The sequence below is a fragment of the Pyxicephalus adspersus genome, chromosome 2 (genome assembly GCF_032062135.1).
Source record: "Pyxicephalus adspersus chromosome 2, UCB_Pads_2.0, whole genome shotgun sequence".
In the NCBI taxonomy this organism is placed as follows: Eukaryota; Metazoa; Chordata; class Amphibia; order Anura; family Pyxicephalidae; genus Pyxicephalus; species Pyxicephalus adspersus.
The window spans coordinates 138,078,327-138,104,338 of record NC_092859.1 but is presented as its reverse complement, the minus strand read 5'-3'; the positions used below and the strand labels follow the sequence as shown (position 1 = coordinate 138,104,338).

The 26,012-nt window shown below is 38.4% G+C and overlaps 1 protein-coding gene across 1 annotated transcript in view; it reads right to left on the bottom strand.

The window, feature by feature from the left end:
* Window positions 1–26,012, bottom strand: part of MEGF11 (multiple EGF like domains 11) — a gene marked incomplete in the record, with an annotated part of 327,149 nt that overhangs the window by 18,966 nt on the left and 282,171 nt on the right. The window contains 3 exon segments of the mRNA XM_072402612.1: window positions 13,727–13,960; window positions 14,076–14,204; window positions 15,241–15,369. Of these exon segments, the coding sequence (XP_072258713.1) occupies window positions 13,727–13,960; window positions 14,076–14,204; window positions 15,241–15,369 (492 nt within the window).

Below are 26,012 nucleotides of genomic sequence, written 5' to 3'. Positions count from 1 at the left end.
TGAATGGGGCTGTGTGTACACCTTGTTCTTTCATCTGTCACTAGTAATGATCACACACGTTCATCTGATATCAATTTGACAATTGTACTGGGCTTTAGATGTGCGCAGATCTCAGAGGAGGTGACTTCCCAGGGTCCCCTATGGCATCTTTGGTTCTAACACATTATTAGATGTAATATGCTGCAACATGCGGTGTTAATAACCAAATGGTGCTCACAATGTGGTGCCCAATTTTCGAGATACAGAAATTATTTTACTTCTGTTGTGAATCACATACACTTTAAGGAGAATGACAAATACCCAGCATCAATATTAAAGGAAGACTTATGCTTTGGCTCAAATATAAAAAGCTTGACCATCTGAGAAATAATTTATTACGCTATACCAATAACAGTTTTATACAAGATGCTTTTCTTTTGCTAACTGACTAAAATAAAACTTAATTAAAAGACGCTGCTGTACAGATGACTTAATTAAGTAGATATTATCACTATATTTGCTTATGAACTTTTCCTCTAATTAGTTTTCTGTAGTCTTGCTCAAACAGGGAGATAGCTGCTATGAGAAAAGCACTTCTTGCAGTGAGAAGTTGATTATACAGGCGGCTCTATAAACAGTCATAATGCATGTACAAGAATTAGCAGCTGTGCTAGGACAAACTCCACATTATTTAAAGGTGCTGTAAATGGTTACATCATTACGTGCTCCACTTCCTGGGGAGAATAAAAATGAGGATGTGGAGGACAGTCATTGGAGTTCACTGGGATGACATCATTGTGTCTATTTTATGGAAATGTCATTTCCTGATCATAAGGTCGCTGTATGCTGTATTCATATCTGCATACTGTTATCGGAGACTTAAGCAATTTTATAAACGTGTCATTTTATGATTGCTTAGGCAAAACAACATAAAATGTGAATCAGAGGACTTGTAACTCCAGTGCAGCTGCAGAGCCACATAATGTCTAAGAAACATAATAGATTGCAGGTGATGAAACCTAATACTTTGGGCTAGATAGGGGGAACACTTTAATGTCTGTGAACTGCAATAGCTGTTTTATGCATTCCAGACTTAAGCTGCGTACACACTTGCAATAGTTATCGTTGGAAAGGAATGACTAACGTCCGATCGTCCGATAATCGTTAACAAAAAAAGTGCACAACGACATTGACGAACAAGGATTTTGCTGCAAACAAACGACCGTCGCTGCGGATCTGATTAAGCAACGATCGTTCGCTATCTATTGTGTGTACGGTCGTTCAGTGATAGTGGATGGTTCTGCAGTACACTTTCTTCTTTACATGTCACTTCCTGCATTGTTCAAACAATCGTGTCTAGCGTGTGTACACTATTGGTGGATTATATTTGAATATGGGAATTGTAACAACATGTACAGAATTGTGCACAATACGATCGTTCAAAATAATCATGCATAATCGTTAGTCATTTGTTTTCAACGATAATTATTGCAAGTGTGTACCTAGCTTTAAAGATTGTAGGGGAAAGCAAATGTATAGATCATTATTGTTTTATCTCCGGATAAGCCAGTGACCTAGTCCTGTTACCCAAACTACATAGTCATCATGCAACCCCCAGGCCTAGCAGCTATTGAAGCACTAATTTAAAAGGGGATTGCGATGGCAGTGATCTCTAGGAGTTATCCTTTTGCAGGATATATAGTCTCCAACCACACTCATAGCATGTTCCCAGTGTGTAACCATCTCCTGCTGTAAGACTGCAATTTATGATTATCTTCTGTAGCAGTACAAACGCTGAAAATCAAACTGGGTCCCCATAGCTAGTTATTTTATTGAATTGCAGGCTTTATAATAGTGAAAAATACCAAGTGTATAGATTTACATCTTCTGCAGCATTACAAATGCTGAAAATCAAACAGGGCTCCCTGGCTAGTTATTTTAGCATTCCAGGCTTAAAAATGGTGAAGATTAACAAATGTATGGTTCGTTATTGTTTCAGCTCCGGGTATACGAGTGGGGTAGCCCTGTTGCCCAACCTACCCCTTGGTGTTTATTATGCAACCCCCAGGCCTGGCAGCAGTTAGATGGAACATTTATTTGTAAGGATATTGCAATGGCAGCGATCTCTAGGAGTCTGATATAACATGTCCTAGTCTTGAACGATCTCTTGCAGGATATCTCCAGTCTCCAAGCACATTAGTAGCAAATTCCCAGTCCATGACCATCTCCTGCTGTATGTCTGCAATCTATAGCTATCTTCGGTATCACTTATTACATATGCTGATTGCATATAAGTCATTTCTCTAAAGCATAACCAGGTATGCTCAACCAAAACAAAAATGTATTTTTTTATTACAGGTGTATATATTAACAGAGAAACCTGACCGGTATTTGATCCGCATGCTTATGCAAACTTTATCTAATGTGTACTCCCAGCTGAAGGGTTGGAAAGGGGTTGGAAAGGGGGGAATTGTAACGATTGGGCTCTGAATAGGTCACCTTTCTAGTATTTTACTGACCTTGGTGAAGTTTATTGCCAATGTTATTAATATAAAAGAGATAATCAGGCTGTTTATTTCACACAAAAGGTGACAGCCTTGGAGAGAAATGCTTGTCCTTGCTACATTCTTGCTGCTATTCTGCAACCTTTAAGATAAAATAGATGGTAAACATACATAAAGAATGAATGATACTTTTAAGATTTTTTTCTCTTAGCAAGACTTCAGCTTGCTGGAATCCCTGTTTACAATAATAAGCACTTCCAATGGTCCAATATAAATCTTTAAATACCCAAATCACTATATGTAATGCTCAGATCTTTGTGCAAATATCAATTTTCATATGGACACCTACCTTATATCTGCATATTACCTTTGGTTACATAATATAATGTCAAGCAGCTATACAATAACTAGTCTTGACAATGGAGGTTCAGAGGAACAACCTCCAAGGCTTTATTGCAGAAAACATATATTTTACCATTGAGATCCTCTGATCAGTAACCAATTTGGCCATATGTGTATGTATGCATCTAATGTGGATATTTTCTCACTCATCAACACTGCACTTTTATCTCAGCTGTTCAATGACCCCACAGCCAAAGAAAATGATACCTCTCCTTGTGAGTAATACAAATCAATGTGCCTCCATACCTCTAAAGACCAAGCACAAAGATACCAATGAGTGTACTTCACTTCCTTATCATGATGAAGTAGCAGAGAGGCTTGATTAGATACAATGAGCAAACCCTAGTACAATTATCCAGTCTCACCTTGATTTCTGCCTAGGGCTTTTATTATTTAAGGAAGGCTTCACTTTCACTCAGACTTCTCATTAACATAAAATGTGTTACAATGGGTGTATATTGTAGTTCTGCTTTAGGGGCCAATTAAATCCAAAATTTGACACAGAGAAATCTAAAGCCATCAGGTTGATAAATGAATACAAACATTGTATAGAAGAAAAGTGAAGGACAGAATATTTAATTGGCCAAATGTGTTTGCACACTGCATTACATTATTTCCTCTCATATCTTGATTTAACCAACGGGTAGGTCAGTTAAATGTGACTATGTGACACCCAAAGAAGCAAGAACAATGCCAGACTACATTTCCCAGCATAAAAGTGGACACCATGTGCCTATATGAAGATGGCCAGGGATTGTAGTCACTATAAGTAGAGAGTGAACAATTGTGGGAGCTCAGTCTATTAACTGTAAACTGAAATGCATGAAGCATCATGGCTGTGTGGAAGGGAGAATTGCCAAGCACAGATACATAGGTTTTAAATCTGAACATTTCAGTTTCAAATGAATCCTATTTTACACTTATCAATATGATTGCTATATTAATTTCCTTGTTTGACTTTGGGTTTAATTGGACTTTATTATACATACATATAACCTAACCACTGCCACTGTCTACATCAAAAGGCTCAGTTCATATCTTACATCTGGCTGAGAAATTCAGAACACTTCAAAGCATTGCTACAAGGCAGGGTGTTACTGAATTTATATTCTTCACATAGTTACACAGCTAGGTAAAAAATATACAACTATAGAGATCAACCCAACAGAAAAAATTTTATGAGAACCTGAAAAACTACAAAGCAGGAAAAATGATAAAATTCTTTTCCTCTAGATATTACTGGCTTGTTCATATTGTGTGCATTGACTTTTTTAAGATTTCTACACTACACTCACATGAAAACTTTTCTTTTATTTATTTTTTTTAATTTTAACTTGTTTATTACATTTTAGTAAATAAGATAGAGAAAAATAATATTGATATATTTGGGGGGGGGGGGGGGAAAAAAAAAAAAAAAAAAAAAAAAAATTTTAAGAGGGGGGGGGGGGGGGGGGGAGAATAATAATAAAGAGAACACCAAGAGATGAGAAAAGGAAACAAGGTAAAGTAAAATAGAGTACTTACAAAACTAGCAAAACCATCAGAAAGTTTTCCTTTTATATGAAAGTTATTTCTATATTGGGAAGATCTCAGGGCACTAGAGGTTAATTAACCTCTAGTGCCCAGGGATCGCAGTGGAACTGCAGAAAAACTCTCAATGCAAACTTTCAATGGAGAGCTTTCCTCAGCCAATCAGAGAGCACTTGAGGTTTTGAATGAGGAGACTTGTCCCCATTTACCTCTAGTGCAGGGGATCGCAAATAAGATTCCCAGGACTGCAAGAATGATTGCAGCTCCAAGAATCCACTGTGATTCCAGGGCACTAGAGGTTAATTAACCTCTAGGGGCACTAGAGGTTAATTAACCTCTAGTGCCCGGAACATCTCTGTCCAAGAACATAGGAGTCCCACGGGATCCCCGCCTTAGCTGTCATCAGGGTTTACCTTTCCTCAGCCAATCACAGAGCACTGGAGGTGATGAATGGGGAGACTTGTCCTCATTTACCCTCTGGTGACCGGGGATCCCACACTGACAGGAAGATTCCCACGGCTGTGCCGTGGGAATCGTCCTGTCATTGTGGGATAACCTGTAAAAAAATAAAAGTTAGTTACATAAATCACACACATTCAATAAATTACTTTAACTTTAAAGCCTCTTTTTTTTAAAACACATTTTTTTTACACACTAATTTGCAAAAACGAATTCCTTGTTTTTCGGGTCGGGTCTATCCGAATTTGAACAGCCGTATTTGGGTCGAATATAATGACAACCCGAATTCGAACATCAACACTAGCGGGAAGTGTCGCGATTGGATTCCATTATTCACTACCTTACGACTTTCTGTGTGTTGTCCTACTGGTTCATTGGTTTGTGCTAATTTGTTGGGCACTTGGGCACACAACTGTATAGTTGTTTTGCGTATATTACAGATTCAGGGGAGTGTTTGGTTTGGATTTTGGTACACTCCTTCGTTTATTGGGGCGCTAGGAGGGCAGACATGCGGCCTAAGGGGTGCCAATTAGGGTTTTGTCCGGAGGATGCCCAGGTGCGGTGGATAGGAGTTCTGGGAATGTCATAGAGCCGAGTGATTCCTGAAATTCACTGGTATGCTCGTCTGGACCGTCGACCGGATGTTGTATTAATTCATGCTGGGGGAAACGATGTGGGTGCTAGGGCTATGCGATATTTAATTCGGGACATAAAATTTGATTTTCTTTGGCTCCGGAGCTCTATCCTGAACACTGTTTTTGTGTGATCTGAAATAGTGGCACAATTAAATTGGCAAGGGGCGAGGTCCGTTGACCGCTTGAATAAGGCTCGCATTAAAATGAACAAGGCAGTGAGCTGGTTTGTGGTCAGGATTGGAGGTCTGGCTGTCCAGCACAGGGAGTTGGAGGGGGAACCACATTTGTTTTTAAGGGGGGATGGGGTGCATTTGAATGCAGTGAGGACGGATGTTTGGCTTCTGTGTATCCAGAAAGGTTTACAACGCGCTGTTAAGGTGTGGAGGTGCACGCAAGCATAAGGGATCATGCTTGCGGCGCTGGTGGGGGGGTTTTGCGGTTCCATTAGAGTGGGGTTTGGATGCATACAAGGCAGTGGGGAGTGTGGATCCCATCTGGGTATGGAGTCTGGTATTAGGGCGCCTCATGGGACACTGGGTTGTTTGAGGCTGGGTGAGCAGTGGGATACCTGTGAACTGTCCCTGAGTCGGTGTGGTAGCGGATGGGGACTTGTAGGGGTAAACAGGAGTATCCATGTAAAAATTGGTAGTGGGTGAGTGGTACTGTCATGGACCTTCAAAACATTTTTTGGAATATAATACTGGTTTAAATAACTGGCTGTTTATATGTTTTCCGGTAAAGTAATACAAAATGTTTTTGTTTGTTAATAAAAGGCTGCTATGGCCAGTTTTACCCAAAATGTACAGGTCTCTGTGTGGTTATTTGCGGTTGAAGAGAGGGTGTGGGTGAACTGGAAAATGAGGTAAGAAAAGACTTCATCCCCTTTACACATGTCATGAAGGTCCTGCTTCTTACATTCCGGAACAAATGAAAACAACTTGCCACATAAAGCTTAAAACTTTATTGGTCACAGGTGGACCAAGGTCATCACACATGCATTTCCCCCCTTAGCGGAGTTTATTCTTATGATTGCACTCCACTAGGGGGCAATAAAGAGGGTGTGTTGGCAGCCCAATTATTTTCAATAAGCTGCCCTAATACAATCAACATTAACGTGCAAGATAACCCACTTTAACACTTTTTACACTGCAGAGATCTAAATTGGCCCTGGGGGAGTTTTTTAATTTGAGCACACAGTGGGTTCTATTTATATCTGACATTCCCTCAAACATTTCCAAGTGGGAATCAATTACTGTCAATTAAACACATGGACCTGGAAGAACCTTGAGGGAATGGGAGATTCCATGATATATAAATACAGCCCAATGAGACCATTTTTAGATTATTGGTTACCTGTGGTTTCACATGCAGCCTGGACATTCTTTTTACCACTTTATTTTAACATATGCCTATAGATGAGTGCTAAGCAGATTTAAATACCTAAACCAAATCATTACAGAAAGGTTTCCATCTGATTAAGTCTAAAATGACTGATATTTTATCTCAACAGTTGCTACGAAGGGGAATTAGGAAGAAATTAGGAAAAAATACAGATCTCCCTCCAGTCTATACATTTCTATGCATGTAGAAATGTAAATACTACAAAGTAACCATTATATTAACACAACATTTGTACAGCATAGGTTCCCTTTAGAACAGTAAATTAATATAGGTGTAAATGATCTAGTATTCTTTGGTGTTCTAGTTTTTACTAAATGATACCAGAAAGCTGTTATTGATGACATGGACCACAAAAACTAAGTATATGACTGACTGAGTCATATTGGCCCATGACTGCAAATTATTACTAATGTTCTGTAAAGTCATTAGTAGTATGCAGAGGAAAATTATATAAAAGAGTAGAATTTATCTACTAATGAAATAGAAGCTGATCATCTAGTAAAGTCTATTTTCACATTGAAATGTGAATGTCAGTGAACAAGGTATATGTGGGTTCACTTTGAATATCCAATCATGTGTAAGGGATTTGAAAAAAATCTATGTAAATTTGAAGGAAAAACAGCTTTACATTATAAGCATAAAATTGAAAATACACTTTGCTAAATGAAATACTTCTATCAATTTATTAAATTAACTCTGACTTGGGTTAGGATTTGTTTCTTTAGCAAAATGCGGCAACTGTAAAGCTTGGCAATTCTTAACTGGAGTTGCGGTGGAACTCCAGGGCTCCTCTAGAGCAGTTTTTCCAAACCAGGGCTCCTCCAGAGACTGCTAGGGGTTCCTTGAGCAATGAGCAATGTGTGCCTCCCAGGTCAATTTAAGTGACACCAATTATCTTTTTTAAGGGAGACTAGCATTGTAGGAGGCATTCTTCCCAATGATTACTATGCTTGTGGACATAGAAATTATAGATTGGGTTCCCTGAAGACCTGAAAGACATTTCAGGGCTTCCCCCATGTTAAAAAGGTCAAGAAAGACATCTCTAGTGGTTTCCAGGGGTTCTTTAAACTATGGCTGTCTGTCCTCCCATCTAATGGTGCCTTCATAGTTTGGGGTGTAACATCACATGGCTGGGCCACCACCCCAAAGATCTTTTTACCGGTCTATAAGGGTTGAAATTAGATTAGATTCTTCTTACTGATCAATTTGAGGGGCATCTTTCCAAATAATATATTTTGGCTGGGGTCCCTAAGACCTTAATCAGTGTGCCATTTTAAAAATCTATTTTGTAGGTTCCTAAATAGGTAAAAAATGGTTGAGAAGAGAGAAATGATGGTATAGACATTAAAATGTCTAGATGGCTCCCAGTGTACATATTTCAGCTATGATGCACCAGTATCATGTCCACAGTAGGGAAAATAACGTATCTTGTAACCAGGCCAAGCAAAAACTTGGTAATGTTAAACAATCCAATTTTAGGATTACCCCATCATTGCTTTTCTGTTTGCAATACTGTCTGTGCTAAGAGTTATTCTTTACATTGGAAAAAGTAATTCATGTCACGTTCTGCAGCTAGTACAAAATAATAAAAATGTGATTACTAGATGCTTGTTGTATAGAAATCATTCCAATAGAATTCTGTATACCCATCACATAATCTCCTATATATCTGTATTAGTATGCAGCTCATTATCGCAGCACGCAGGTGTAGAACTAAACCAGATATTACAATGCTGAGAAAGAGTTTGACAATGAACAATGGGACACCGAGAGCATTATATCAATCCCTTGTCATGTATAATAGCATTAACATTTCATCCGGTGTGAGACTCTCCATAAGCTGCATTTAACTCTTTGCTCTGAGGCCTTACCAGCCAGGTAAGATAAATGACTACACGGAATGATAACTTCAGGCATATGTTTCCAGAATCCTAAACCATAATGGCACCCCTGGGCCAATGCTTAGGGTAGAAGGGTTAAAGGAGGCAACACCAAGCCTAGATTGCCAGCAATCTTTTAAACTAATCATTTTCTGTGCTGCATTTTTCTAGCAATATCTGAGAACTACAGAAAACTTTGAAGGAGAAGACATTTGTAGTCCTGTCTTATGGGGGTGAGCGTCACCTTAGGACAAGTAGTGTATTACCGGCAACAAAATCAGGTAAAATTAAGGAAAAAATCTTGGTCAATTTATAAAGCAGTTAATCTGACATTTACTGAAACATTCCAATGTGGAGAATCCTTTACTGCCATTGAAACACATGGACCTGGTAGATTCTCCACCAGGGAATGTTTCAGTGAATCACAGATTCACTGCTTTGTAAATGGATCCAAATGACTGTCAAGCTGCAATTAACTTCATTTTTATTCTCAGAACATAGAAACACTTAAATGTAGAAACCCCTATCTGAATGTTATTTATTTTAAAATTACCTTTGTTTTATTGTTGCATTTTAATGCTGACGATGTCCAGCAGCTTTTTTGAACAATGAGACACCCAGAGCATTATTACAATCCCTTTTCATGTATATTAGCATTACCATTACATCATTGTTTTTTTTCTCATTGTTTTCGAAGCCAGAAGTTTTGTCTGCATACATGCACACCAGTAAAGGCTGCATGCCATTTTTCAGGGTGTGTTTTCTGATGGTGGCAACAGTGGACTGTACCTTCCTAATGTGTATTAAAAGGACCTCTACTGATATCCTATGTGACAACAGGAGAGCACAGCTGGGAAACATAGACAATGTGTAACACTATAATCCTATTATATAATGACAAGGATTTTCATGGCAAGACCACCAGGTACAATTTTTCTAAAGCTCCAGATTTATGGGTACTGAAAATTACTTTTGAATGGGATTGAATGAGATTTTGTTTTTGAATTATTAAAGCTGCACACACGTGCAATTATTGTCGTTGGAAAGGATCTTTCATGATCCTTTCCAACGACTAAGGACTGCACAATGTATGAATGAGTGCTGTACATACAACATTGTACTGCTTTTGTTGTCCATCGTCAGTGGATCCGCCAGGGCGGTCGTTCGGATGATGGACGACAGGCGCTGTATACAGGCCAGATTCTCCTCCGATATCGGCCCTAAGCTGATTATCGGCCGAGAACCATTGGATGTGTGTAAGTAGCTTTACACTTACACCATTTGGCTGCTCCATAAATACAATGACCACACCATGGTGGCTCAGTGGTTAGCACTCTGGCCTTTGCAGCGCTAAGGTCCTAGGTTTGAATCTCGGCCAGCATACTATCTGCATGGAGTTTGCAGGTTCTCCCTGTGTCTGCGTGGGTTTCCTCCGGGTACTCTGGGTTCCTCCCACATCCCAAAAGTATGCAGTTAGGATATCTGTCTCCCCCTCCCTTAGATGACATATAACCATGGTAGGGGCATTAGATTGTGAGACCTTTGAGGGACAGATAGTCACTATGGACTTACAGCGCTGCGTAATATGTCGGTGCTATAAAAATATTGTGCAATAATAATAATAATACAGCTGCAATAATTCTGCCGGTAAACAATCTTTGGATTATAATTTCTAGGAGTATGTGGATGCATTACTTTTTTGTACAGCAGCATGATAGCTGACATGATTTATATACTTTCTTGCTCACCATCTGTATAAAAATGTTTCCCAGCATGATTATAGAAAGGCTTAAAAAAGCCTCCAGTCTACATTTTTTGCAGCTAGAGGTTTTAAATCTACCACTGACAGCCCGGGTCCCCCCTAATGATTGAGAAACAAACAGCATGGTTTCTGATCACCTGCTCACTGTGTCAGCTCTGGCAATAGGCCTGATTTATGAAAGCTCTCCAAGGCTAGAGAGGATACACTTTCACCAGTGAAGCTGGGTGATCCAGCAAACCTGGAATGGATTTCCTAAAAGTCATTTGCTATTTGTTAACAAATGTTTTCAAACCTGGACCAGATCCATTCCAGGTTTGCTGGATCATCCGGTTTCACTGATGAAAGTACATCTTCTCTATCCTTGGGGAGCTTTAATATATCAGGCCCAATGAGTGAAATCACAAGTTTAAATCTGTTTAATTTACATAGATAGATTTGTTTTTCATTTGTATGCTTTTTTTATTCTCAAATAAAATAAACACAGTACATGGATTTTATTTAAACTATGTACCAAGTAAGTATTTTGAATCAAGTAAGCCCATGAGTTATATACAGGGTTCTCCCCAGGCCCTTTTAGCTGGGTGCACCACCCAGCACTTTTCAGCACCCACCGGGCTGTTTTTGGGTGGTTACTAAACAGTTTGGTCACAATACAGGGGCTGCTACCCACCTACAATTTCCTCCCACCCGGCTTAAAAAAAATTCTGGGTTGAGCACTGTATATATATTTAAAAATATTCACGTATGCAGATTATTTAGAGTTATCAATTAAGCTGAAGGTAAATCTGCCAATATTTTGCAGTGGGTGTGCAGTAATAGACCGAGAGAAGGTAAAGAGTTAGGGTACTATATGTAGAGGAAGGAATGTTGGGGATTTGAGAGGACAGGAAGCCAAATTATTGGGAATGAAGCAGAGATAAGACTAGTAAAGAGGTAGGTGGTGAAGGAAGAGAAGAGAAATGGGACCCCGAGTTAAGGACACCTGACATACAGAAGACTCCTAGATACGAATGGGCCTTCCCTGCTCGCTCATGTGCAGGATGGAAGCTTAATAAGGGGGAGGGGGCAGTTTGCATAACTTGCAGAAGAAATCATTTGCTAAACACAGCTGAGGTTGTGGGTGATCTTAAGAGCTGAGCTCTTCTGCAACATCTTGTAACTCTTTAATGACCAAGACAAACTCTGCAGTTGTTCTTTTTGCATATCAAAGCACAGCTTGCTCCAGAAGTTAATAAATGTCTAGGCTACATAAAGTTTTTTTTTTTTTTTGCTTTGTTTGTGATTAACCCACAAAGGATTATTGAGGATTTTATACAGTAACTGACACCATACTGTCTAATAATATGTTGAGACAAAAATCTGTCCTAATTGCATTAATAGAATGTTTCTGTTCCGACTTACATACAAATTCAACTTAAGAACAAACCTACAGTCTCCTTCTCGTATGTAACCCGGGGACTACCTGTACTGAGTATTATTAAGGAGAAAAGGAAGGAGTCCCAGTGCATCCATACTATAGGAAACTGAACGAGAGTATTGTGCAACATAAATTGCTTCCTGACTCAAATATTTTTCATCCTACCCCTGAGATCTTGGATGGAAGGAGGTATTTGTTTCTATAGGACACCAAGCCACCAAGTCTACTTAATTTTAAGAGAACACCATTGACTGGGAGACCCAGAAGGTGCTTAGGGAATATGAGACGATGGCAAAAAATATGTTCCATTGTAGTCCTGTGGGTTCTGCATTGCCAGAATCTGAAGCAGCTTGATAAATGTGGTTTACTTTGTCAATAGTACAATACCAGGGAAAGGAACATTTGATATATATTTTCTTTGTAAATTGAACAGATTTTCAGTTCTGTCCCAATAAATACGTTTTCCCATTGGAATATTCTATCCAGAACTAACTGATGTTCTTTTGGACCTGTAAGCAGGGCTGGCATCTGGGAGAGGGGACAAAAGAGTTTGATTTTTGCAATGCTGGAATTGTTAGACATGGAAGTCCAAGAAGTTTACGTAGTACAGAGCCCAGAAATTTCTGATGGTGGCCCCACCCAAAGGGTTAACAACATTCTTTTTCAAAAGGGGTCAGCTAAGAGATGTTTTTGGGGTAACAAACAAGCGCGGAATTTTGGAGAAAGATAAGAATGTCTAAACAATAGGTGAAACTAAATGACCTAGTTGATAAAATTAATTATTTTTCCAAAGATGATTCGTTGTACAGGCTGATTGATGCTCTGTGCTGCTTCCCCTGGTTTACAGTAGTCCGGGGTACATCTAGTGACCTGGGTATAGGTAAAGGTTTTCCAGCCCAGCAGTGGTAGCTGGGGTATGTTCAGGTCTTTACAAATGGCTGGTAGACCTTTGGAAAAGTGCAAGGTGCCCATTCTGCAGAAGAACTAAAAGGGAAACCCCAGCAGTATTGAAAGTTGTTGTTGCAGAGAAGCATTAAAAGTGGCTAAAGGATAGTTCAGGTAACAGTTAGATAACATAAATATCAGATTGGATAGACCACATTGTGCATTACCTCTTAAGTGGGTTGTCACAGACTCAGCAAATTACTCCTCTGAGCCTTATTGGGGACCTGAATGGATGGAGCATCCTATGTGGGCTAAGAGGATGCCTTTAGGTTCCTATACCAACGCATTTCACTTCAATAGGTTCTCTAAAGTAAAACGTGTTGGGGGAGCCTCATATCTGCAGTTCTCTGATATGCATTGCGTATTTATTTGTTTTTAATCTAATAAAGACAGGATACACTAGTGTAGTGGTGATTGTCTGTTTCTGGTGCAGCATGGAGATTGGTGAAGCATCATACAGCTGCCACTGTTCTGGATACTCCAACTGCCTTAATATTCTAGTGAAGATATATTTGATTTGTTTGCTTGTTTGGTGTACTGGTTAATATCTGAACAGTGTATTAATGGACAGCTCTATTTAATAGAATGTTTTATTTATATTCTCTTTTTAATGGCAATATTAGGTGTAGTGAATTTATATCACTTTTGAAGGCTGGAGTTCAGGTTTAGGTTAACTAACATATGCCAAAGCTTTTACATTTGGCCCCAAAAAGGACATAAAAAGAAGCGTAGCCAAGAATAGAATAAACACAAGTCAACAAACACAGCACAAAGTAAAATAATACAAGGTGGCACCAATCTGTCCAACTCACCTGTAAGTGAATAGTCAGTACTGGTCATGCGCATGGCTGGGGTGTACGATACATTAGGCATGTCATGATCTTTATCCTTTTGCCTCTGCCGGTACCATAAAAAGAGTCCTAACAAAGTCATGATGATCAGCAGCAGGACAATGACACCAATGATGGCACCAGCTGAGTGTCTTTCAGAGCCATGAGCTGGGCTGATTTTAGTGTAGGGATTCAGTTCTTCCATCATGAGAGCAGCTAGAAACATTAAAAAGAAACAGAGAATAAACATTCTTGCTCAAGCATGCTGCATATCAAGTATTGTCTCAAAGTTTAAGAAATCTCAATCTGATTTTATAGCCCCATTGCTCACCCTGGTCACAGCGGATGCCTTTGAAGCCAGGGTTGCAGTAACAGGTTCCTGTAACGTGGTCACACGTGGCATTATTCGAACACTCGCACAGCTGCCGGCAGCCATATCCAAAGGTTCCTGGTGGGCACTCTGCAGAGAAATACAATAAAGCCATTAAATACATTAGAAACACAGGCCAGATATGAATACACACACTCATTGATACATATCACAAGCCTTTTGTGGTTGCTAAACACATTGCCTATAACATTGAAGGGGTCATCACAAAAACACATAAGCAGACCACTGATAAACAAGTTGTACAGCTTGCTCAATTAACTTTTTTCCCATTCACTCCACATGTGCAGAGAATTTAGTTTCATCTGCAGATGGAATTGCCATTTAGCTAATTATTATCCACTGCAATCATTTTGTTATGAAATAAAGTATACCTCTAGCTAAAAGTTTGTTTTTTTTAATTTTTGGATAGAGTAGAAACAACTAGAACCCCCTGTCAGGATTCTATTACTGCCTGCGCACCCTTTAGGAAAATTCACCTTCTCTATATGTCCTGGTGATCATTATCACTGGAACAAAATGAAGGGGAATGCAAAACGTTACAATTTTAATCAGATCTGGAGTACAGGAGAAATCTTCTTATGGGTGAAACAGCCTAAGAGGGCAATCGCCCTCACTTTTGAAGGATTTTCATTTTTCCCCAGCTGTATTGATGGGACAGGATGTGAAATCTCAACAATGGAATGTGGGCTTTTATTTCTTCACTATGCTATCCACTACACTATATATGTATAGGCATTGGATATATATCTATTTATATATATATAATATAAATATATATATATATATATATATATATATATCCCTGTGTTGCTTCACATGGATGCAATAATAATCATATTAATTTAATTGTATTTACATTTGATTAATTGTATTTTAACCATATATGTCAAACTTTACTACTATGCATTTTTTATAACTTAATACCATTTAAGTTTTGACCATATTTCTGCAAAACGATTTCTTATGGGGCTGTGTCGGATCAACATGCAATGTAAAAGCCCCCCCAGACAGACAGACAGACACAGAACATGACATGGTTTGATGCAAGCTGAATGTGTGCTGAATATGATGTGCAGGACTAGACGCTGGCTGACAGGTCACTTACTCTGCTCGCAGTGTTTGCCTGTGAATCCTGTCCTACATGTGCACTGCCCAGTGATGTGGTCACAGTCGGCTCCGTTATGGCACTGGCAGACATTGGCACAGTCCTTTCCATAAAAGGCTGATGGGCACCCTGCAGAACCAGAATAAGGTCACCATACACCCAATGATAGACAGGGGAAGACACAGTCCCCACTAGTACTGAGGTTTTCATTCAAGCTTAATATAGTTTGGAATTAAAACTATGGACACTGAAATACTGTAGATGATGCAGTCTGTCAGTGGCATTAACGAAGCAGTCATCCCAGACTTTCTCCGACTTTAGACTGGACTGTGAAAGGAGAAGCAGCATAGTAAAGAGCTCATCTCTCTGCTTTTTCTCTTTATCTGCATTCTTCTCATCAGTACATAAATTGTTTGGCTCCATGTCCTGCTTCTCTCTTCTCACAATCCAGTCCTGCTGCAAGAATGCAAAATGTTGATACTATGTCAAATTCAAGTACGTACACTACATGCATGTAAAAAACACAATTAATTACGTATTAATAATTACAGAATTTCCTATATAGAAAACTGCTACTGTAACTGCTTAAAAAGTGTTATCTGGTTTACTTGCTCTTACCTAATGTCCATTTAAAACTACAAATTTATCTGAGATGCCCCTGTCCCACAGGGTGACAGCACTGCTTTGCAATCTTAAAGCAGAACAAACAGGGTTGTCACCCTAGCCAAAAAGTAGGAAAATATTTGCTGACATCGATAAACAGTAATAAAACTTTGTTAACAAAAGAATAAAAAAATGGTTGTGGTAATGCTGCTCACAAACTGCATCACACATGTCATTTATTATTCTGCCCACTTTACGCCATGATTAATGATGGATGAAAAGAATTGTAAACAGACAGTTCTGCTGTTCTGTATTTGAATTACAGCACAGTGAAGTTTCCCCACCAATTAGCCTATGGCTCTGCTACAGCTACAACGCCTGCACCGATAACTGCTAAAATATAAGAAAATGCAGCATCAGCAAAGGGAACAGATAATTATTGGTCAAACATTGCACATCGTAGGTGGCTGAAAGCGGAGATGAGGATCAATATATTGGGCTTCATCCATTGCTAACTTTGTTGCAAAACAGAAATAGTTTGAGGCAGAGATGTTTTCAAAGATTAAAAATGTATTAAAAGTCATAAATAGCTTATTTCCCTCCATTTGTTTGCCCATGGGGTATCAAAAAGTACATTAGAGCACGATTCTATGTCTCTTCTTTACCAGTTTTTGGGATTTAAGAAACAAGAAGCTAAAAAATAAGGTCACATTAAGATTGCATTGGTTTCCTACATATAGCTGGCAAGTCTTATGTCTGCCCAATCTGCAATCCAGGTCTTCAGGTGTTACTTTACTAATAATGGGGAATCAATTATCAAAGTGAAAATTAAGTATTAATTATTAAATGGTTCTGACGGAATGCAAAAACAGTCAATCCATTTATTAAACACAAAAATAAAATAATAAGGATTAGAGTAACATGCTCAAATCCTTAAAGTAATGGTGGCTTTACCAACAATTACACAAACATATAATAAAAGATCAATAATTTTAGCAACATACACTCTAAAATATTAATTCAATAAAACCTGTTGCCTCTAATAAATATTCACTTGTATTGATGGATCTATGATTTACCAGTTTTGCAGTGTACCAGAAATCCTGATGAAGCAGTTGTTAGTGTGAAACGCGTCAAACTCTGGCACTGCTGCTATGTTTATAAAATATGTCTTTTGACTCCCCTATATAGGGGTTCGCTTTGGTCTACATTGAAGTGTTTCTAGTGGGATCATTTGTATTAAGTATCATATCCATGTTTTTTTTTTTTTTAGAATGTTAATAAAATGATTGATGTTTTACTAATTGTTGGTAAAGCCACCAGAAAAAGTCCTATTACTTTAAGGATATGAGCATATTGCTCTAATTTGTGTAAAAAATATGATGAAAGAAATTGTTTAAGGACTACTATTGCAAAAATATATTATCCCGTATATTCTGAATTCTGGGTATTATGGAGGCTCCTTTATGCATGTGTGGGAGTTATATCATTCCGGACTTGCAAATCTAGACAGCCAAAGATCAGGAACACAAAAGAAGGTAAATATATTATCATCCATGATGGAGCAAGGACAGATGAGTGTCATTTAAAAAGTTTTGATCAAGCAGGTATGATTATTTTATTGCATCCACCTTCTGCAATAAACACACTGGCTGCACACAATTTTTTTTACAAGTTAGGTTTAGTTCTTTTTTAAGTATTAGGGTTCCCACTAGTGCAATGCTATAACACAGGCACTTCCATGTGGAGCTGTGTGTGTTAATGCATTCTACCCAACATACTTTGGTGCTCTGGATTGCTATCAATTCCAAATGGAACCCCAAATCCAACAAGATGGGCTCTCAGAAGTGTAGGATGCACAATGTTCTGTGTAATGTTCTGCTTTTGGCAGCCTAATTAAAAGTCTCTGCCTCCCAAATGCAACTCACACCAAAGTGAATGACAATGCAGGGCAACGTCAAATTGCTGATCATCGCCATAATGGGAATAGTAGGCTCTTAGTAACAATAATAACAGACAGTGGAAATTAATGGGGATAACACTGCACACAGGGCTCTGTCTTTAATGACTGTCCTACTGCTTGCAGTGATCAATTATTTAAACTTTATAACTACGTACAAAGTTTCACTAAGACAATGTTCCGGCTGATGGTGAGGTTGCGGTGCAGTTACCGTTTCCTTATGCCACTGAACTGCTGGCTCAGGATATATTCCCCTTTATTAACCCCAATCATTCCTAATAATTTTTTTCTCCCTTCTGTCGTTAATTTGACAATTATTTTTTTTAGTAATGAATTTTATTTCTACTTTTTCCGTGTTGCATATTAAGCAATTGTGCAAAAAAGCAATTTTTGTTTGCAAATAATTTTGTAACGCTTTGTACCAGAAAACCTAGTTTCAGTGTTATTTTAATAGGGATAAACTATAGAATAGAATGTATATTTTCTATTTACAGTAAACTACTTTGTCTTAAAACTAGAACTGGGCAAAATACCTGGCTTTAGCTATCAGTGACAAGAAAGCAGCTAATTTCATCCCCAGCATTAGGAAAGCTAATGGACACACCACTAGTGAGATAGCTGAAGTATTTCAGACCTATTTTCAGCAACTATATAACCTACAACCAGCAGATACTTACACCACTCCTACGCTAAGGAACTGTCTATTGCAGACTACCTACAGAAATCTGACCTTCCTATTATTCCAGAAGGGAGCAGAGAACTCCTAGACAAGCCTATCACCATAATGGAAAAGCAAGCAGCAATATCAAGGGCGGCTACAGGAAAGGCACGGAGCCCAGATGGCCTAACATTAACATATTACAAAACTAAAATTGGGCAAAATAGAAACAAATACAATATTGGCAAAGAAAGTCTAGTCCCCTTTCACCCACAAAAAAATATTACTTGTTTAACACTGAATAAGCAGGCTCATAGTGGAAATGTAAAAAATGCTCCGCTCCACAAAATGTATAAAAGGTACGAAAGATGAAACAAGTGATATATCTTTATTTAGAACTTTCTTCACTCATACTTGCAGACCAAGCAATAGTGACTATGAAAAGTTGGGACAAACTAAAAGTTGCCAGGGGCAGTGGAACAGCCACAGAAAAAAATTATTTCCCTTAAAAAATATTTCTACAATAGGAAAAAAAATCATAGAACTAATGTATTATAGTTTGTCTTAAACCCTATAACTGTTTTAGTAAACTCTTTTACTGGGCAGCTTTATCTGCATTTAAATATGGAGGATATAAATGAAGGCATGTAAAATAAAAAGGTAAAAAACACAGTATGCAGAATACTGTCACTACAAGAATAACTACATACAGTTATTATAATAAAGTATTTTTCATTATAGAAGCCCTTTTACGAAGTTTAGCAAAGGATGAGCAATTACATGTGTAAAGATTCTCATCATCCAAGTCATAGAATATCTAGTGGTAAATATTCAAATGGTCTGTAATGTTAAAGATAAAGACATTTTGCACTTTGCTTAACTTAGTTCCTTTCCTCAGTTCTAATGAGGGTCAAAATTACTCCAGTATTTTTTTATCCACACCAAAAATATGGACACCCTAATCCAGACAGATGATGATTGTCCAAGAACAGGATGGAAGGTGTGAACGTTGTGCAGATACGCTGCTTTACAATACAATAATTGGTTTCGGAATATCTGACACCAAGAGAGGACAACTGGTTCAAGAAGTGTTATAGAATCTACATAAAACTGGGACAACCATTTTTAAGTAGGGGCGGGGGCTATCTCTACCTCAAGAATATCTACATAATTCATAATTTGTCATGTAAATTGAAGGTGTAACACTTATGCAGACTTACTGACAGTTAGGAAACACTTATCGGGCCGCCGTTTCCGTGCTGTACGCCACCGCAGTATCCGACAAAGCCTATTTTGCCCAGCAATGTCACTTGCAGCAGCAAAGAGTATAGAGAAATATCTTCAGCCCCTGCTTCCCTTTACTAGTGCATCCTGATGTATTTTATGGCATCTATTGTTAGGCTTCACACAGCTGAAGGGGATTCTAGAGTAAGGATTTGAGGCCTGTGGCATTCTCGCCGAAAATTTCTTCGAACTTCCGATGGGTCTGTGAAATTTTGTAGAACCGATTTCACAAAACCATCAGAAGATCGAGGAAATCATTACGATCCCGGCACTAGAGATTAATTAACCTCTAGTGCCCCGGGATTGCAGTGGTTTCACCGGGCTGCATTGATTCTTTCAGCCATGGGAATCCTCCTGTTTGCGATCCCTGGCACTGGAGGTTAATTAACCTCTAGTGCCTGGGGATTGCAGTTGAACTGCAGATGAACTCTCAATGGAGTTTCCCCATTGAGAGTTCATCTGCAGTTCAGTTCCCAGGGCCATGGGCTGATAAGTACAGCCCGGTGATCGTGGGAACTGAACTGCAGATGAACTTTCAACTCCATTAGAGTTCGTCTGCAGTCACAGCTGATTGAAGGCACTCGTGTGCCTTCAATCAGCTGTGACCACAAAGTTCCTTCGGTCACCGGGCTGTACTTATCATCCCTATTCTAGAGACTGATCAGTTTTTGACTCAGTCTTGCACTATCATTGGCTGCTGGGACTTTATAGCCTCTCTGCTCCCAGTCACCAGTGGCTGTTGTTTACTGTTGACTGCTGACCTTGCCTGTTCCTGACCTATTGTGTTTGTATTCAGCCTGGACGACCTTTTGCCTGTGACCTCAACTCTGTGTTTTACCCTTGTGTAGTTCGTCTGGTGGATGGATTTTATGTTATGACCTCTGCTCTATATTCTAGACTTGTTTATTGGAATCTTGGTACAGCTTTATCTGTGGGCTCCTGGACTGCAGCCAGCCTGTCTCCAGACACCATCCCTTGCAGTCCTGGGGGCAAGCGAGTGCTCGAAGATGCAACCAGTCTCCCGAGGCTAAGCGGCGGCTTACTAAAGGTGAAGACTGCGGAGTTAGAATGGGGGACTGGTGTCTGGTGAATACTGGTATGGACCAGGGCCTTACACACCAAGGATGTAATAGAAGAACAAAGAAGTGGTTTGCTCGAGCTACAAAATAGCTTTAATGCTACAAGTCAAGTTGAATGTGACTAACTACTACTAGATATGAGCTACAAAAGTTCCTATTTTTGGGGGTGCCACATATGGAGCTGAAGAGGAATCATGAGTAATTGTATTGCTGTTATAATCTTTTCTTCACCAAAAGGCTATGGTATTCCAGGAAGGCCAGTAACTCTGATGTAAAAAGCTAGGTAAAAGTCAACCAACAAGTCTCAACTACACGTAAAGTATATCTATTGAAATTTTGGATAGGAGAAGGGAATGGTTAAAACCCTGTCCACTTTTGTTCCCCATTGGGGATATTTCCATTCTCTCATTTCTTTGTGGACACAACAGAATTTGAGAATATATCTTTCGAAATTAAGGAAAAGGCCGGTGAAGACATGAAATAATCATTGCTAAAAGCGATTGTTAGTGATCTCTTTAGGTGACAGTATTACGAATATTCATTTTACTGGCACACTGCTCAGTTATTGCCAAGCAGCCTGTTCTGCTCCATGGAGAGAGGAGGGGGGAGGATAAGCTGGAGGCTCTCTGCCGTGGGGATAACAACAGCGGCCTTTAGAAATGGTCATTTACTAATCTGGCATGGTGCTGGTCACGGCAATTGGACATCTGTACTGACACCAGACTTTCACCGAAGAAGATTATGAAAAATACTTTTTGAACACAACAATCTAGTGTCTGTATGAGGTTTTAGAAAGTGGTCACCAGTTGTCTCCACTAGATTTCTACCAACAACTCAGAATTTCAGCATTTCCATGGTGGCAATGAGCACTCTGCAAAACAAGTTTAGCTTTAAAAACTAATTTTGTCCCTTTAATTAGCAGTGGCCTTATGGATAATCATGTCTTACTTTTTTTGCATTGCAGAACTCTTTTTTCATGCAGGGCTGGAAGTTATGGTATACCTTGATCATTGTATGGTATGGTATGTTGTATCTACATTATTATGTTTTATCATATTCTGCTGTGCTGTTCTCTGGTATAATCAGAGACATCACTGCCATCATAAGCAGCAGACTCTCATCGCTTTTTATTACACTAATTATTTAATTTCCCTGTCTGTATGGCCCTGCTGGAGATGCTTTAACAGTCACTAGTCACGAGAACTTGTATAATAACAATGCTTAGCACATACAGTGTTAGATTGTGTGACATAGCATGTCCACTTATCTTACAACCATCTAATATGGTTCCTGTGCATTGACCTTCTTTTATTTTAAAATGATCTGACCAAGTAATAGGGCAGCGACCATACTGTTATTTCTTTACAGTGTAAATGCATTTTCAGCATCTGTTAAATGGTACACACACCATGAATATGTTACAAAATATCTCTTTGGTTCCCTTTGGGTATAATAGCTTTAATATTATTATTAATAATAATCAGTATTTATACAGAGCCAACATATTATGCAGCGCTGTGCATTAAATAGGGATCTGTATTGTATATTATTAGGTCTTATCCAATGACAAGTACAAACAGGGGTATGTTATAACACAATGTGAAGATCAATGATGATGTAAAATTCTATATTTTTCAAGAATTCAGAGTCAATAGTTTAGTTTAGTATTTACAAGAAAAAAGGTAAGATTCTAATTGGCTGCTAGACACTGAGACAACGTATTTAATAATCCACATGGTGTAAAACGTGACACAGATTTGCAACCCCTATTTAATGTACAGTGCTGTGTAAAATGTTGCCGCTATATAACCTGTTTATTAATATTAATCATAATAATAATAATAATAATAATATTAATCAGACGTGAACTTACAAATACATTGATTTATTTAGCGAGTGTCATTCTAAGTTCATCCAGTAGGTGGCACTGTATCCATTTTCATGAATTCCATGTGTGTTCCTTTTCATTGGCTGTTACAATTTTGATGTCTAATGAAGATTGACAGCGAGTGCCCTTGTATTCAATGTTAATGAATACAGCACCACCTAGTGGTTAGATTAAGAATGACATGCCTATTAAGCACTTTTGATTGAACAAATCATTCATACAAATAGTTTATAAATATACCCCCAAGGTAAATTATGTTAACAACACTTTTAAAGCATAAACAGTATTAGAATCTACTTAAAATATTGCAATAAATATAAATAAAAAGTAAAAGGGTATCAGCTTTGCTAAGCTGTGTCACCATAGAACTTGCTTTCAAAGAGCCTGATTTGTTAAAGTTCCCCAAGACTGGAGAAGATAGGCTGTCAAGGATGAGTCTGGGTAATCCAGCAAACCTGTAATGGATTGGTCCAGAAATGAAAACAATTGCCAACTAATAGCAAACGATTTTAACAAAATATGTTCCAGGATTGTTGGATCACACCGGTTCACCCAGGATAGTCTATCTTCTTCAGTATTGGAGAGAATTTTTTTTTTTTGGTTAGTGTTTATATACAATGAAATGCAGATAGGCAATACTTATATAAGCAGTGAGCTATCAATCACACACATGATATGGGGTGTTACAGCTCAAACTATAGCCCAGAATATAGATAGGTACAGAAAACTTTGTAATACAAGGGGTGGAACTTCCTTTTATATATTAGTTTAGAATTGTGACTCAAATGCTTTCTGACATTTTGAGCACTGTATGTTTTCGCTAATATAATATTTATATTGTGTAATCATCAGATCTACCTCCAGAATTGTTTCCTTTACTTACACTGTATCTACAGCATAAAGATATGCTATTTGTCATGATTGGCTATTTGTCATTACAGATAATATGGGAAAATGTAATTTAGGCTACTTAGGGAAGAATTCTCAACACATTGGGCCTGATTTATTCCAAGACTGGAGAACATAGACTATCATGTGAGAACCTGGGTGATCCAACAAATCTGCAATGGATTTCATAAAATCATTTGCAATTAGTTGGCAAATGTTTCCAATCTAATCAAAGTTTGCCAGATTACACAGGTTCTCCAATAATAGTTTATATTCTCCAATCTTGAAAAGCTTTATTAAATCGGACCCAATGTATTCTAGGTCTTCATCTACTAAACTGAAACACCCCCTGCGCACCTAATCCACACTGCAACCCACACCCTAATTCATTTAAAGCATACTTCAAATACATTTAAGGATTTCCAGTTGACTTCCAGTTGATGTTGACAGTGTCACATCAGCTCAGTTGTGCAGTTGCACACTTGGAAAATCTCCAAGTTTTAGGAAGCTTTGGTATACAAATTTTACCCAGCTCCAATGGTGAAAAGCCTGGCTTTGTCTCTTAACACGTCTTCCTGCTGATCAATCAGCGTAATATGGGACCTCAATGGCCAATTGTATAAGGAATTCTGACCGGGCACCCTATGATGAGAAATTAAATTTGTAAACCTGAGCACTCTTGGATTAATGGTTGTCTGGGTACAGATGTCCAGGCACCTATGGGTTCCTTCTACAGTATATTCCAGGGCTAAAACCTTAATGGTGCAAAAAAGATAACTTTAGGTCTACTTTCACTATAATTTACCAAAATCAAGTGAGAATGGAAAGGAATAAGCATTGACAGATGCAGGGTATGGCCCACTAATACAGCGAAGGGTACACCACCCATAATGCCATGTAAGCCAGGCTGGTTCCATTGGAGAGAACCCATATTCTTTCTCCTACATCTTTACTAAACAAGTGCCAAATAAGCCAATGGGTTGGCCACTGCAGACCTTGAATACTCTCTCTCACACGGATGCATATATTACATTGCATGAATGCTAATTAGTCATTTTCAAAATTGCAGCGGTGCATTTTTTCCCCCATACCTCATGCTGATTGCCATATGTTTATATATTTCACTATACTCACAATTCACTGCACGTATCTAATTCATTATGGATTGACATTGTTTGGCATTTTTTCCTTATTGTCAGACTTGCAACATCTATTTTTGTACCATAAATGAATAATGTTTGCTGAGTTTATTTTTATGTCTGCAAAAATCTCATTTGCTATTTTAGGACAATACTATTATTACATTGTAGTGTATTTATCAAAGATTGTCCTGACATTGCTCTTATTTTTATGTCTGCAAAAATCTCATTTGCTATTTTAGGACAATACTATTATTACATTGTAGTGTATTTATCAAAGATTGTCCTGACATTGCTCGATTTTTCAACCAATATTCTGATTTTACATATTTTAGGTTAAGTTACTTTTTTTGAAGCTCGGAGTGCTGATCTTATGTTTTTATTGTAGGTTCAGCACATTAAATTTTTTGGTTTCTCCTAAAAAAACATTTGTTTCAGCTCAATGTTGACCAATACCAAGCTCTAGGCATCCCAAGCAGAAGTACAAACATAGGATGGCCATCATCTGCATACCTGCCCCTTGTGTGTTGTCATCCCCTTCCCAATAACCTTATTTGAAGGGTCACAGGGATCTCTACTCTGATGGCTGACTTCCAAAGTAAATCCAAGTTGGAATAATACATAGCTTGCTTGTCAAATTCACCATCAAAGTCTGAGGCCGGGTCAAGGGGTTTTCAGTGTTACTGCATTAGAAGACACAACACGACAATAAAACCAAAGAGATCTACTCTTGTGCTGACAATAAAGTTAGTAAGGACCCGATTTGTGCACAACAAGCCTGCTACAGACAGATCCAGATTTCCACAATATTTCATGTCTATATGCACAGATCAACTATGGAGATTAGTAGAGAAGAAGTCTTGTGGAATATGAAACTTTTTTAGCTTCTACTTCAGAGTAGATCTCCGAATATAACACATTTGTCTTTTTATTAACCGAAGGGGAATACTAATAAGGATATTAGCGGAACTATTATGCGGAGGAATTTGCCACCTTTGCTCTTTTGCCTTAAAGTAAAAATATCACAAATAAGAGTAAGGGCCTATTGATGTCTAGGAGATGCAGGGATACACCTGTGCCTATAAGCTGATTCTTTACTCTTAGCCATCTTTCCCTTAAAGTTATATTAAAATTCTGCTATGAAAATTCACAATCAGGCAGGGTTTATCTGATCATGTCTCTTCTGCAAAATAAACTGCCTAATCGCTGCTTCTTTACGTTAAAAATCACTGAGCTGCGTAGCTGCACATGCACAGCTCAGCATAGGATGGAG